The 15,179-nt window shown below is 50.3% G+C and overlaps 1 protein-coding gene across 1 annotated transcript in view; it reads right to left on the bottom strand.

Moving 5' to 3' along the window:
- The window catches only part of znf827 (zinc finger protein 827), a 65,107-nt gene that overhangs the window by 24,104 nt on the left and 25,824 nt on the right, over nt 1-15,179 (bottom strand). The window contains 1 exon segment of the mRNA XM_084465195.1: nt 6,458-6,748. Coding sequence (XP_084321321.1) covers nt 6,458-6,748 — 291 coding nt within the window.

Below are 15,179 nucleotides of genomic sequence, written 5' to 3'. Positions count from 1 at the left end.
GGGCTGCTCTGTTTTTACTGATCAACTATGACCTTGGGTGTCTGCTCGAATCAGCCTGGACATAAAAGGCCTACTGTGTCTGTGGGAGCGCGTGTGAGTGTTTGTTAAAACAGCATGTGGCGGTTGACAAAAAAAATTAAAAAAACACACAGCGCCACCTCCAGTGAAATGAGCAAAAAGACGACATGCCACTGTGCCATAACGGATTCAAAGCAGGCAAATCTGCCTTATCGTCGTCAGAAGATGAATGGCAGACGGGGGGGGGGGGACATAAGGGAGAGGGAGAGAGACATAAGAAAGATAAACAAAAAAGGGAGGGAGAAGAAAGGAACAATGCCAGGGAAAAAAAAAAAACACTCAGGGGACCGGCTCAAGGGAAGGGACCAAAACAGAGAGAGTGCGAGAGAGAGAACGAGAGAGGAGAGAGAGGATGAACGCTTTGTCATTAAGGCTCCATCTCGCCTCCTTCCTTCAGCTTTTTCTGTACCTTCCTCTCTAACCCCCTCCCTCCCTCCCTCTCTCTCTCTCTCTCTCCCCCTCCCTCTTTGTCCAAATGTTCTGCATCCCACCCCCCCCCCCCCCCCCCCCCCCTCCACTCTTTCTCTCTCTCACCCTCCCTCTAACTCCCTGGCCCTCCCCTCCCCTCCGCTGCACCCTCGCCGACCTGCTCAGACTTGGGGGAGGTGAAGAGTTCATGCGCTTCAAAGGCTGCAGTGCAGAGCCCGGCGTGTCATGCGGGAGAGACCGCGGCAGCAGCAGCAGCAGCAGCAGCAGCAGCAGCAGCAGCAGCAGCAGCCCCCCCGGCCTGCCTGCCTGCTACTGCCGCTCCGCTCCGCAGGCAGGCTGGCTGGCTGGCTGGGGCCGGCGCTACTGCTTCTGCTGCTGCTGCTGCTGCTGCTGCTGCTGCTTCACTTGTTCCTACAGCCGGCTAGCTTTAAATAGCTCAGCTTCCTAGCGGAACGCTCACTCACACACACACACACACACACACACACATACAGCGCACACATACACACACCCAAAGACACACACACACAGCGCACACATACACACACCCAAAGACACACACAGACACACACACACACACACACACAACCACAGATACACACAGACACACACAGACACACACAGACACACACACACAACAACAACTACAACGTGATTGATCAGGGGGTTGGGATGAGGGAGGAGCAACAGACCACCAGGGCTGACTAACAACGCCGTGTCCAAAGGAGAGTCTCTGGTACCGGCCACATCCTCCAAACCCCGACCTCTATATATAAACACACACAAACACACACACAGAGCCTTCCTGTGGGTCTGAGACCAAAAAAATGCGTTGATAGGGTGATTGAAAAGCGGATGATAAATCCGTGGCGGTGCAGCTGAACCGAAGGCTAATGAATGAAACCCTCATCAATAATAAATAATACTATTGTATAATGCATTTTATACGTTGCCACAATTACACAACACAACACATCCATCACTGGAGGGCAGAAAATGGCAGAAAAGGGGGGAACATCCCGGAAGCAGACACAAATAGCAGCACACTAGAGGAAGCAACTCTCTGCGTGTCTGTGAAATTAGACCTGTAGGGAATATGAGTGAGAGAGAGAGAGAGAGAAAGCGTGTAAGATGGGACACTGGGAGAGAGAAGGTGAGAGAGTGGGAGGCGAGAGAGAGGGAGGAGAGAGAGAGAGAGAGAGAGAGAGAGAGAGATGGATAGAGACCGTGTGTAAGATGGGACACTGGGAGAGTGAGGGCGAGAGAGAGCGGGAGGAGGGAGACACACTGGGAGGGAGTGTAAGATGGAGTCCGGCAGTGCTGGAGTGAGGCAGGGTCGCCGAGCGGGCACACAGTTGAGACAGCGTGGAGAGGCCATTGACAGAGCTCCGAGGAGCTTCAGATAATGAGGTATGCGCCCGCGATGACAGCATCAGGAGTTAAAATGGTGCACTGGGCACCCCCGAGCGCCGTGGGGCTTTTTTTTTCTCTCGCATCCACTGAAATTCAGATGACCTTACTCTGACGCTCGGTTATTATGTTCACACCTACCTACCCGCTTACCTGCGGGAATGATTCTCTCACCACCTGGCTTTCATGCGTTGTTCATGTACGCGACCCGTATGCGCGTACCCCCTCCCCGATACGACCGGGATCCCGTCCCGTTGTTCTTAATCACATGAGGGACCCCTGAACGAAGCAAAGTTTATTTAAGCCAAAGCGGCGGCTCGCTGGAGAAAGCAAAAAGGCTACCAGCGAAACGCTTCGGGGGCAATGGCGGTGGCGATGCTCGCAATGGTGTCGGGGGGGGGGGGTGTCACAGTGGGTGGCGGTGGCGCCATTATCCCCGGCTTAAAAGACCGAGATCCTGGCCGGTGCAAACGTGAGATTTCTTGCACCTCGAGTGAGAGCACGGCTGCATGGTGTGTGGGTGGGTGGCACGGCTGTTACCCACACACAGCCAGCATGGCGGGGCACAAGCAAAGGCCACCACAACCACCCTCCCCCACCCCCCTACACCAGCCACCGCCACCCATCCCCCCCCCCCAACCCAGCCTCAGCCATCCCTCTCATCGTCCTGTGACGCCATGTAGTCCTTTGCCCTGCTACACCGGTGCCCATCTGCTGGTGCCGCGTTAGCTGCTGGCGCCAGGGAGGGTTTAGCTGGGCGTAATTAGCCCCAAGACACCACCGGGAGACCGGTGAGGAGGGAGGAGGGTGCCGGGGGGGGGGGGGGGGGGGGGGTTGGTTTAAACAGATGTGGGGGTAGGTGGGGGGGAGGAGGAGGATTGACGCGAGCAGCGACATCATCGCTACGCTGCGTTTGATAAGGGGGAGGGAGAGAGAGAGAGAGAGAGAGAGAGAGCGCGGACGGGAGATGGGGAGAGAGGTGTCCGAGGTGGGGGTGTGGGGGGGGGGGGGGGTGTGGGGAACAGAAGTGACCTAGTTAAAGGGGATGATGCAACCCGTGTTTCGGCACAATGGGTAGCGATCATAACAGCACCGCCGGCTCGTGCTCACTGTCCAGCCGAGGCAGAGGGCGCAATTGCAAAAAAATTCAATTAGGCTTCGCCTCAACTAACGGCGCTATTCACCCAGGACGAGGAAATAAGTCATCATTGAATAAGCTAATAGCTCCGTTTCTCAGCGCAAAGACAGTGGTCTGCTTATCTCTGGAGCACTCTTCTCCCCCCCCCCTCCCCCCTTTGGTTCCGCGTTGCCGTGGTTTTTGCGGTGACCTATAGCGGGGGTCACAGGGAAGGCTAGAGGGCGCCGAGCCCTTGAACCTCACAACCATCTTCACACATCGCCGCTACACAGCAACAACCTTTCCCCGAGTCTGCTTTTCCTGTCCTCCTCACACACACACACACACACACACACACACACACACACACACACACACTATCACTATCTCCCTCTCTCTCTCCCTCCCCCTCCGTCAGGGTCATCTAAGGGTCTAGACTCTTGTCAAGGCTGTCACTCCAGACAGCCCTCTTCATCTACCGCCCCCGCCTGTTGCCATGGCGATGGACCGGCACTGTACTCCTGGAGGACTGCGTGTGAGGGGGCAGAGAGGGAGAGGGAGAGGGAGAGGGAGAGAGAGAGAGAGAGAGAGAGAGAGAGAGAGAGAGCGGAACGGCGGGGCCGAACGAGCCAACAAACACACTGCAGCATCTTTCGCCTAACCCGGGTCAGGCTCGTAGCGGGAGCGCTGCTCGCCAAGCGACATCAGAGGTTTAGAGGGGTCGGGGGGGGGGGGGGGGGGGGGGGTTGGTAACCACTGCCTGGGTAACACAACACAACACAGCTGCAGTAACGCCTGACGCAGGAAGTGGTCATTACAGGAAGGAAGGAGGAAGGAGAGCAGAGCTAAGGGAGACGTCGAGGGGAGAAGGAGAGGGAGACGGCTGTACAGAGACGTGGTGTGATCAAACAAAGGACAATGGGAGGGCAGCCGCACGTGTGCATGGACGCACAGACACACACACACACGCGCACACACACAACAACACACACAAACGATGACCAATTGGTTATTTTTGCCATTTCAATCTCTTACGACCACAAATACATATCCGCCTTAAACACACACACACACACACAGACCAATGTTATTTTTCGCCATCCCAATTGCTTACACGTACAAATATCCTCCTTAGACACACACACAATGACCAATATATGCCTTTTTTTTTCGTTTCCTCAATTGCGAAAAACGCACAAAGACCTATCTTCCTTAATCACACACACACGCCATTACCAATACCATATTTTCTGTGACAAGCATATTTTTTGTAATTGTCAAAAAATGGACAATTACACACACACACACACACACACACACACACACACACACAGAGGCTGGAATGTTGCCCTCGGGGGGGGGGGGGGGGCAACACGGCGCGGCTCGGCACACGTGGAGTGCTGCAGCAGCCACCGGCGGCAGCATGAGTCACAGTGAGAACCAGGCGGCCCTGGGAGAACAATGGCAGCGGGTGCGCGGGGTGCCTGTGTACCAGCGCGCTCGTTCGCATGGGCGGAGGGAGTGGCCACAGCAACCAGGGAGAGGGGGCGGGGGGGGGGTGTGTCTGCGTTGCCGGCCGCACAGGCGACCGTCCTACTGCTGTTGTCCTCACCCTCCGCACCCTATTACGTGCATTACGTCTGGGTTCATTATATTCCGTCTCGGCGGAGCGTTTCTGAATGCAGATTAGCAGCGTGTTTCCGTCCCGGTGGGCGCGGAGATGACATGGATCTTCTTCCGAGTGTGCGTGCGTGTGTGCGTCGGGGAGAGATAACGTATGTGTTTTGTTTGCTCCCGTGTTCCCTGTTCTGGTGCCGCTTCTCTCTCTCTGCCTGGCGGCTTTACTCTATCTGTACATAATGATGACACACTCGAGCAAATGAGGCTCTCGATGAGATGGGGAACGCACCGCAGTGGCCCACAATGGACAAACACCTGTCGGCAACAACACTTGAACCGGACCTGCCCGGGGCTTGTGTGTGCGTGTGTTTTTTCCAGACCTTCATTAGCGATGATGATGACACACAGTGTGTACACCAGTTCAGAGAGTACTATTCAAGAGCGACTGGGTTGTCGGTGGAAAAACCACAGAGCGTACCACAAATTTGCCCTGCAACGAAACAAACGAAAATAAGCAGGATTTTGATTTAAAAAAATGCTCAAATGTTGCTTATCCTCTCTGTGATAGGGTTAAAATACTTAAGTTTAGGACAGATTTTACGATGATCTCCCACCGTGACACAGGGCTACACTGGGTTTAATTGGAGGTGCGTTGGGCCGTACACAGAGAGCGGGAGAGAGAGAGAAAGAGAGCGAGTGCGATCGATTTGTTGTGCTTTAGTGAGGGACATCACAGGAGGAAAAAAAGGAGGAAAAAAACAGACAAGCAAACCTACAACAACAACAAAACAAGAGGGCTGGTCCTTTTTCCAACCGCCCAAACTGTCTTCAGATGCCAGCGATGGGAAAACCCGCGGACGGACAGGAGGATAGAAAGAAAATGGAGGGTCAAGGCAGGCGTGACCTCTATACTGCCGATGGAAGACAAAAAAACAGCTTTATGGCCAATCTGAGGCAGAGAGCGCAGGGGAACAACAGTATTTCACCCGATGAGCCTTCCACAGCCAACCTAAGTGAAGCTCTCAATTTGAGCTTTCTAAAAAGATGGGCCACAGGAAAAAAGGGGAAAACAACAGAATCCTTTTATGATGGCCAGAAAGCTGACCTCTGACCTGCCGCTGTGTTGCTATTGGTTGATCTGAGACACCCAGAGCTCAACACCAACAGCGCAATAAAGATCAGTGGAACGGTTCACCACCGGATCCTAAATGACTTCTGACAACATCGCACTCAAGATGTACGTTTCTCCTCTATGTTCATGGACATGGGTTGGAGTTTTTAAAAATGTATATTTGCGGAAATATTTTGGTGCTGTGAATTCATTTGTGAGTGGAATTATTTTTTTCTTTTTTCGTTTATCATTTTTTATATATACACAATAATTAAGTATTATTCATTGTCTTTGAGCGGTACGGTCATGCAGTAGAGATATCGATTTTGATCGTCCCAAATCAATTATGACTGAAGATGTATGCTGTAAATTGATGTCAATAGAATTTAAATGTCAGAGGGAAAGGTTTGAAACCATAACCAAATGATCATATTCTCCTTTTAATCACCGTCAGGATGACGGTTTAGAATGGTATTTAATTCAGGATATTGTGATTTAACGTTATGACATTAAATATTCACATTAAGTAACTTATGATAATATTTGTACAAGGAAGACAAGCAATCTCAATAATATACATATTCATGTCATCCAGGACATGAATATGTTTTTTCTTTCTTGTTAAAATAAGATTATGTGTATATGGATTGTTTAACTTTTTTCAAACTAACAAACAAATCAGCAACTCTCACCTGATAGCTTCATCAACAACTCGGAGGCCACTTTGATGCTGATGTCCTGGTTCAGCAAGTTGCTCTTGGCCATGGGGCTTCCCTCCCGCGGCTTCAGGGGCCCGGCTGGGCGATCGGCCACTCCCCCCCCTACGGCCACCTTGGGACCCTCCTGGCAGAGGACGGAGAGGGGGAAGCCTGGCTGAGCATGACCCTGGGAGAGGGAGGCCGGCCTGGGGCTTAGGACCTCCTCCGACCGGGGCTCCACCTTCAGGTGGAACGGGGACTTCAGAGCCTCTCTCTGATTGGCAGCTGAAACAGGAAATGGGGAAGAACATGAGGTCAGAGGTGCGGCTGGAAAGGGGAGGAAGCTGCACAGGGAAAGGGAATGCAAGAGAGAGCGATGTGGTGAAAGAGGGAACTGTGCAGAAGAGATAAGATGCGTGACTAGATATGTGTACAAAAAAAAAGCAGAATTAGTTTTGCAGGTTTTGGGTTTATTTGGATTTCAAGCCGGAGACGATTGTTGCCCTCTGTAATCGCCCAGCCCGGCAACAGAGGCCATGACATTAAGTAGCTTAAGATACAATCAGCTACTTCCTGTTAGAGCCGCAACTGAAGTAAGGGGGAGAAAAACTAAAAGTTCACGGTGCTCTGTTCCATCTAATGAATAGTCTGAAGAAAGAAAATAATCCCCAATGAAAGGTCATATGGCAGCCATTCTTAAGAAATGTGTAGAATTGAATAGTGGAACATGCTTTGCGTTAATGTCCACTGTGAACACAAAATGTTATTATATCTACATGATGAAATTATAAAAATAACAATTCTGAGAAATGTACCAAACATGAATACAGTGGCAATGTAATAAATCTAGTGGTCCCAAGGTAAAGGACAGATTTCAGTTTTTTTTCACAAACTTTTTCACAGATTCTATTTGGTGAAATAGCGACATTAATGGCAAAGACAACATTGCATATCCTCCATTTTCATACACAAATGCGGGGGCCATACGGAGCCCAAAGTCAAAGGTAGTCCTGGTTTCTTTTCTTGACTGTCCTCAAGCCTATGGACGTAACAGACCCAAGATCAGACCCACTGAGAGCCAGGACAGATGGTGAGACCTCAGGAGCGTCATCCTCCACGTCTGTAGGGCATATCTCCCTCACTCTCTCTCTCTCTCTGTCACTGTCTGGATCTCTCACTTTCTCCTCTTTCTCTTCTGTTTCTCTTTCTCTCTGCATCTGTTTATCACTCTGGTCTCTCTCCATGTCTATTTCTTTGCACCTCTGTCCCCTTCTATATGTACTGTATATACCTCCCTGTCTCACCCCCCTCCCTCTATTTATATCTGTCACTGTAACACCAGCCAGTTTTCGGTTCCTCTAATTTACTTCCCTCTCCATTAGACCTGAGACAATAACCTTGTTCAACTGGCTGAAACATTAGCTTTGCGTAGCAAAATATGTATGCAGTTTGAAGACTTGGGACACATAGCATAGCCTAGTATGTCTGCAATGTGAGGACTTGTGATACCTTAGCTTAGCATGTCTGCAGTGTAAGGACTTGTGAAACCCTAGCTTAGCATGTCTGCAGTGTGAGGACTTGTGATACCTTAGCTTAGCATGTCTGCAGTGTGAGGACTTGTGAAACCCTAGCTTAGCATGTCTGCAGTGTGAGGACTTGTGATACCTTAGCTTAGCGTGTCTGCAGTGTGAGGACTTGTGATACCTTAGCTTAGCATGTCTGCAGTGTGAGGACTTGTGATACCTTAGCTTAGCATGTCTGCATTGTGAGGACTTGTGAAACCCTAGCTTAGCATGTCTGCAATGTGAGGACTTGTGAAAACCTAGCTTAGCATGTCTGCAGTGTGAGGACTTGTGATACCTTAGCTTAGCGTGTCTGCAGTGTGAGGACTTGTGAGCGTAAGGGGCAGGCGGTCACGAGTGGCCTGCATCTCGGCCCCAAAGTCATCACTGGGGGAAACTGGGCCACATTTAATCTGCCTTGGATGAATAATTAATAATTAAGACACGGAGCGACTTCCGATAGGCACCGAGAAAATAGACCATGCCGCCAGTGTCTTTCTTTGTGTCTCTGTGACACTTCAAAGTTCCTCCCTAGTTGTTATATGCTGTTAAATGCTTATTTGACATTTCTTTTTTAATAATACAATAATCTCTGGCGTTCTTATAGAATCACATCTAACACTTAAAAAATATTAAGAACAGAACAGAAGGAATTAGACCGCCATAGGACTATTAGGCAGGAGAAGATTTCTGAATTTACCCTTTTTTTCTCCATATGATCCACAATCATATGGAAGTATTTTCCAAACACGACCCCATATACTGTATACTGATATAATATACTTACTTGAGGGTATGATGTGGTTTCACCTTTATAAATAATAGGAGGCTGCTCTAATATTGAATGACATTTTCTACTAATAATAGCCTAATATCCAATGCCAGACAAATACTAAATGGGAGTGCATAACTATAGATTATTCCTATTCTTAAAATGCTTTTCGGTAGGGTCAAACCAATCAGGGGCTGTGACTTGCACTCAATCAATTTCTGCCAAGTACCTAAATACATACTGCTGCAAGGGCAAACCCCAAAAAAGCCTTAATATTCCATCTGTCTTTTGCTAACGTACACACACACACACCGACATATCTTTACACAAATCTTCACACACACACACGCATGCACGCACACACACCTCCGCGGCAGAGAAGGAAGCTATGCCATCAGTCTTGGGGCCGGCCAGTGTCCGGATCCCGTGCGGTCCCCCGCAGAGCGGTGCTCCGCTGCTCACCCTGCCATCTCAACCTAACATCTCTGACCACCGTGGGCCCGATGCCCTCTGCCCGCATCATCAATTTGTGCTGGCCCCGGCAGCACTGATTAATGATGATCCACGCCGCGGGGGCGGGGGAGTAGCGGTGGAGGCCACAGGAACACACCAGATCAGAGGGGGAGAGGGGACAGGTGCTTGTAACCACCACCACCTCTGTGATGCCCCGGCAGAGGCGAGCTGCCCACCGCCCGCACCCCCCCCCCCCCCCCCCAACGCCCCAACACCCCCTTGCCCCCGCCTCGTCCGTGGCATGCCAGCCAGGGCTCTGGTTCAAATGGTGGCGGGGGGGTGACTGGGGGGGGGGGGTGACGGGGGGAGGGCGGGGAGGTTTGGTGTGGGGGAGACGGGTGGCGGGTGGGGGCAGTGACCTTCAAGTTTGGGGGCAGCGGTGTGGGGTCGCATGCGGCACCAGCTGGAAATGTCACGCCGTCAGATGTCAGCGGGCGGACTAAGTATAACCTGGTCAGCACCTGGAAGGACGTCCTCTAATTAGAAGCATGTTCGGCCATGTTGGATCAGACAGGGACAGCGCACACGGCCGCTGCCTTACAGACTCACACACACACACACACACACGCGCGTGCACGCACACACACACACACACACACACACACATACACACACACACACGCACACGCACACACATGCGCGCGCGTGATTACACCGACGCAGTTACCAACACAAGAACAAATTTACAGAAGAATCAGCTTCACTATACTGGACACACACACACACACACACACACACACACACACACACACGCACACACTACCAACACTTGTACTATACGTTCTCATAAACATGTAAACTGAATACTTGCACATTGTCACCTCTCTCCCGCCCCTCCATTGCCATTGTGGCCCCACTACAACAAATAGAAGCCAGGCAACTTGCCCTCGCTCACAAAGTCACTCCACTCCATGACCTTTTGGCTGGTCACTATAAATAGGGGGTGTGCATACGGTACTGCTACTGAGAATCTATGTTACAGAGCGCTGAATTATTTAGTAGCATAATCAAAAAGGTTTTTAGATTTTAATTTCCCCAGGCCAAAATCTACCTGATAATGACAAAAAAAAAAAAAGCAAGACGACGGAAAATGATTCAGCATGTATTTGTAGTGCTTACACTACAGCTTCAGCCTGACAACAATTCCTAGAATGCCTTAGTGTGCAGGTGACTTTGACAATTTGGTCAGAACGACACCGAATCTTGTAGAGTGAAATAGCTCTCTCTCCTGCTGGATGACTGGGCAACCCAGTGCGCTCTGATCTCTTCCCTTTGGCGTGTACGATTATACAGCAGCGCTTCCTGTGTAGACCACTGTAGGACCAGCTCTGGCCCATGTCAGATGATCGCTATCAGCTCGTCTTCATGTTATCACACCCCAGTGACACCTGGTCTTTCTGCCGCTCTTTTCTTCTCTCTCACCCCCATTTCTTTCCTTCTCTGACTGCATCTCGCTCACTCTATCTCTCCCTCTATAGCTCGATTTCTTCCCTGCTCTATCCGTCTCCCTTTCTCTCTCTCACACTCCCGCCCGCTTCTTACCCTCACACTCTTCCTCCCCTGTCCCTCTCTCTGTCCGTTCCTCCATCTCCAGCTCTCCCTATTTCCTTCTCTCCATCTCTGTCCCTCCCTCCCTCTTATCTCCATCTCTCCCCCCCCCCCTCCCTCCCTGGTCCTTCTCTCTGGCCGCCGCTTGTCCACCCCGCCTCACCTCCTGCTCTGCGGCCAGGGTTGCCGTCAAATAACTTCATTAGCTCCCCACCTCTGTCACACTGGCCCACACCCCCTCTAACAACTGCCTGCTGCTTTCTCTCCAGGCAGAGACATATCAAATAAATACAGAGAGGGATGGGGGGGGAGGGGGGGAGAGAGAGAGAGAGGGCGAGGGCAAGGAGGGGGAGTTATAAGTATGGGAGAGAATGTATGTGAGAGTGGGAGAGATCGAGAGTACAGGAGAGATAGAGGGGCAGTATGGTCAAGGGAGAGAGAGTACAGGAGAGATAAAGGGGCAGTATGGTCAAGGGAGAGAGAGTACAGGAGAGATAGAGGGGGCAGTATGGTCGAGGGAGAGAGAGTACAGGAGAGATAGAGGGGGCAGTATGTGTGAGGGAGAAATAAAGAGTACAGGAGAGATAGAGGGGCAGATTATGTGAAGGAGCGTATAGGACAGAGAGAGAGAGAAAATGGGAGAGCGAGAACGAGACAGAGAGAGAGAGCGAGAGAAAGAGAGTGAGAGAAAGAGAGTGAGAGAGAGAGTAAGAGATCGAGAGGGAGCAAGAGAGAGAGCCAGAGAGAGAGATACTACGCAGGGCAGCGTGAGCAGCAACAATAGCTGACAGTGTGTGAGACAGTGGACAGTGATACTGATGGCTGCAGTGGGGATGTATGGAGCAGAGGTCACACACAAGAAGAGCCCTGCTTTGTCTCCTCACACAGAGATGAGCGGTCAGGGGGATGCACATTAATACCACATCTACAACGCCGCGTGTCAGCCAACATACAGTCTACAGAGAACACGGAATAGTGTTAACTTTTGTTCAAACTAGCTCATGTGTTTGTGGACTTAATAGACTACAAATGTAAAAGAGAGCAATTTTGTTTCTATTTGGATAAAATATTGAACAAGTGTTTACGACATCAAGTGTTGTTCGACACCTGAGAACAGATACATATTTGGACCTGGGCCTGTAATATTAAATTAAAGACTAATTTACATTGATTAATGCTGCTTGATAAATAGAACAGCCTTTGTAGTTTCTGACTCATATTTAACGCTTTTCTGAAAAACATCACAGCACCACGACCAATGGACAAAACAACAACCTAGCAGTCATGCGGGTGGCGTTCAACGTCCGGCCTATAGCGGGATGCTGGCCGAGAACAGTGAGTTCCCTGGGATTCAGATCATTAGCTCCGGGTTTGATCCTGAGGTGTTTTAGAGAGACCGGCTGGCTGTAGGGGATTGAGCCATAGCTCTCTCTACAAGGCCAGGCGGGAACGGTGGTGACACAGGCCCCTGCTTTTAAACTCCAGAGCCATGTTGCCACAGTAACCAGAAGGACGTCGCTTTGGTCAACAAATCCAATGACACGTAAGGCTGAAGTGAGCTTGTTTTGGTTTTTTTCCTCGCATGTGAACTTTGTCCCCTTTGAGGTGCCTTTCAGTTTTGGAGTGGCGGTTTAGGTTAGCTTCGCTTAACGGGTCAAATCCTCGTCGCTAAGGCTGCAGACAGAAAGCACCTTGGGTTTCTCCCGGTTAAAAACACTATAAACAATAAACACAGTACTAGGCTGATACATTCATATTGATGCAAAGTAAGGTGGTTGTTTTCTCGACTGTTTGATAGCTTGGTTTGGTTTCCCGCTGCAGAATTTGGCTGCCTATTCACATTGAACTCTGTTAAGAAGAGTTGATCCGGAACGGGACCTCTCTGCAGCTGTGCATGGGGCTGTGATGCATTTCCATGGTGGTCCCCTAGTATAAACACTGTATGGAATGAAAGTATGCTCTGGGAGATGATGTTTATATCAGGTAAGGAAATGATTACTTTAACATGACTGCTGATATGCTTGGGTCTGCGCTGAATAATATGGATAACATTTGTAGCGTCTCAGAAATATGAAGCTCTGCCCATGTTTGCACTTGAGACTGCAAAGTTGCAGGATTGAACAACGAGCCTATATTCTGAAGCCGACATTTTGTAGGCATGCATGGTCCTGTGTAGCTCAACTGGTGGAGCATGGCAGAAACCCTGGCAGGGTTAAGGGTTAATTTCCCATTGGAGTCACCCATGCTAAGAACGAATGCATTATTCACAGTAGTGCCCACCACATGTCTTGCATATGGTGGAGGATTTTTTACAATAATTACACTACAACTATTACAATAGCTATGCATAAGAGCTAATGTATAGTAATACATTCCCAATGGTCGTCTTGGGCAGCTATCGGCGGCGTATTATTAAGCAATACCCTTTATGCTCAAAAACACGAGTGAACACTGCCCTACACGTATTCGCAGCGGAAGCCATTGAAACATCACAACATGACAGCCTCTCTCAAGGCAACGACAGAACGGATAAAAACACGACTCTTGGAGCCCCACAAACAGACATGACACCTCCGGAAACACCCCGGGATGCCAATTATTCACACCCAAGCGGGGTCACACCAAGGTCAGGCCAGTGTCACCAAGGCGGGGGGGGGGATGGTGGTAGTGTTGGTGGGGCCGTGTTTGGAGACCACTGTGCCCATCACTGTTATTATCTCCCCCTGTCCATTGGTTGCAGGGGTAGGGGCCGTGCATTTCAAGTGCCCCGGTGGCTTTCTTCTCTGAATCACAATCTGGATCACATTGGAGCGAGCTGACGTTTGTGTCAGTGGGCAAGGACAGGAATCAAAGTGGAATACAGGACAGGACAGCTCCCCGGCCCCCAGTCTGTAGAAATAATATGCTTATTATGTCAGGGGGTTCAGGGGTGAGGAAGAAATCGCTCTTGTTTCTTTAGAATGCGTCTCCACGCGCATCTCGATTGACCACTCGTGATCGGTTTTCACTCCCCCGCTCTATATGCAAATAAAGACGTACATCATTTCTGTTTGCGAAGACCAAATGCGTTGTTGTTTTTAACCGGCGAGACGCCGCAATGCACTTCCACGTGGCTGGTCTGCGGAAAAGGGGAGGGAGAAATCAAAACAATGCGGGCTGAGTCTGTTCCTTGGTAAACCAACTGGCCCTTGATGCATGACACGCTTTGACACCACATCGCTTTGGGTATTACCGAATGTCCAGATGCGGCGGACAAAGCAAAGGTATTCGGTTTAATGAAAACTTTTATAAGCAGTCTCAGCGATCAGATCTCAACGTGTCCTCAATGCGTCTTGGGTGCATTCACACCTGTACTTTTAGAGGATTCAACCACCCAAGACACATGTCAATGGCAGGTGTGACCAGAGCCTTTTGTTGGTTTGTTGGTCATTTTCTTTTCTGGCTCTGGTTTCTGTTGGTTTTCCTCCAGTTTACACCCTGCAGCTTCTCGTCTCACCCTCTTAACAATGTGTCCCGCTATGCCTGCTACACACACACACACACACACACACACACGCACATACACACACACACACACACACACACACACACACACACACGCACACATGCACACACGCACGCACACACGCACACACACACACAGGGTTCTTGTGGGATTGAGGCACGAGACAGAGGTGTAAAAAGCAGGAGGGATGAGCTGCCCGTGTGCACACTCTATCCTGGCTGGCAGGGAGGTCAAAGGAAATGGAGCCTGGAGGTCCCAGGAGAAACTTATTCACCTTTACTCTGTCCGTCTCCTCCATGCCATTGCTCACCGCCTCTCAGAGACATCGGCACCGCAAGTCCCCTTTACATCCAGCACTATGTGTTCTCCGTTTTGTTAAACACCAACCACATCTTGCCATCAGAAAGCATCTATGTATTACCCCTGGTCATCTGTCACTAATTCTAGTGTATTAGACTCTCGTATTGTCCTTCCAGATGAGGGAGAGGGTCCTTGTCCACTCTACCTGAGAGATTGGCTTGACTACGTAAGACGTCAGCCCGCTTGACACTGGGCTGACATTGCGAGCAGCCCTTTTGGATCCCACGGGAGTTGGCCTCAGCCTGATTTGGTAGTCAGTGGATGAGGTACCACTGGCACGGCGGGGGGAGGAAGCGGGCGTCCGTGTGTGGCCAGGGCACGCTTGCTAGATTGGTTCGAGTTAACTAAGCACTCCTGGCTCTTTTTTTTTTTCGTCTGTGTGTGCAACCCAGAGGGGGCAAGGGATGGTGCTGAGGGCGCTAATCAACTCAAATTATGAATTCCTTTTTAATTATG

The sequence above is a fragment of the Micromesistius poutassou genome, assembly GCF_964030765.1.
Source record: "Micromesistius poutassou genome assembly, chromosome: 3".
Taxonomy (NCBI): Eukaryota; Metazoa; Chordata; class Actinopteri; order Gadiformes; family Gadidae; genus Micromesistius; species Micromesistius poutassou.
The sequence above is the reverse complement of the archived record's forward strand: the minus strand, read 5'-3'. Positions and strand labels throughout refer to the sequence as shown.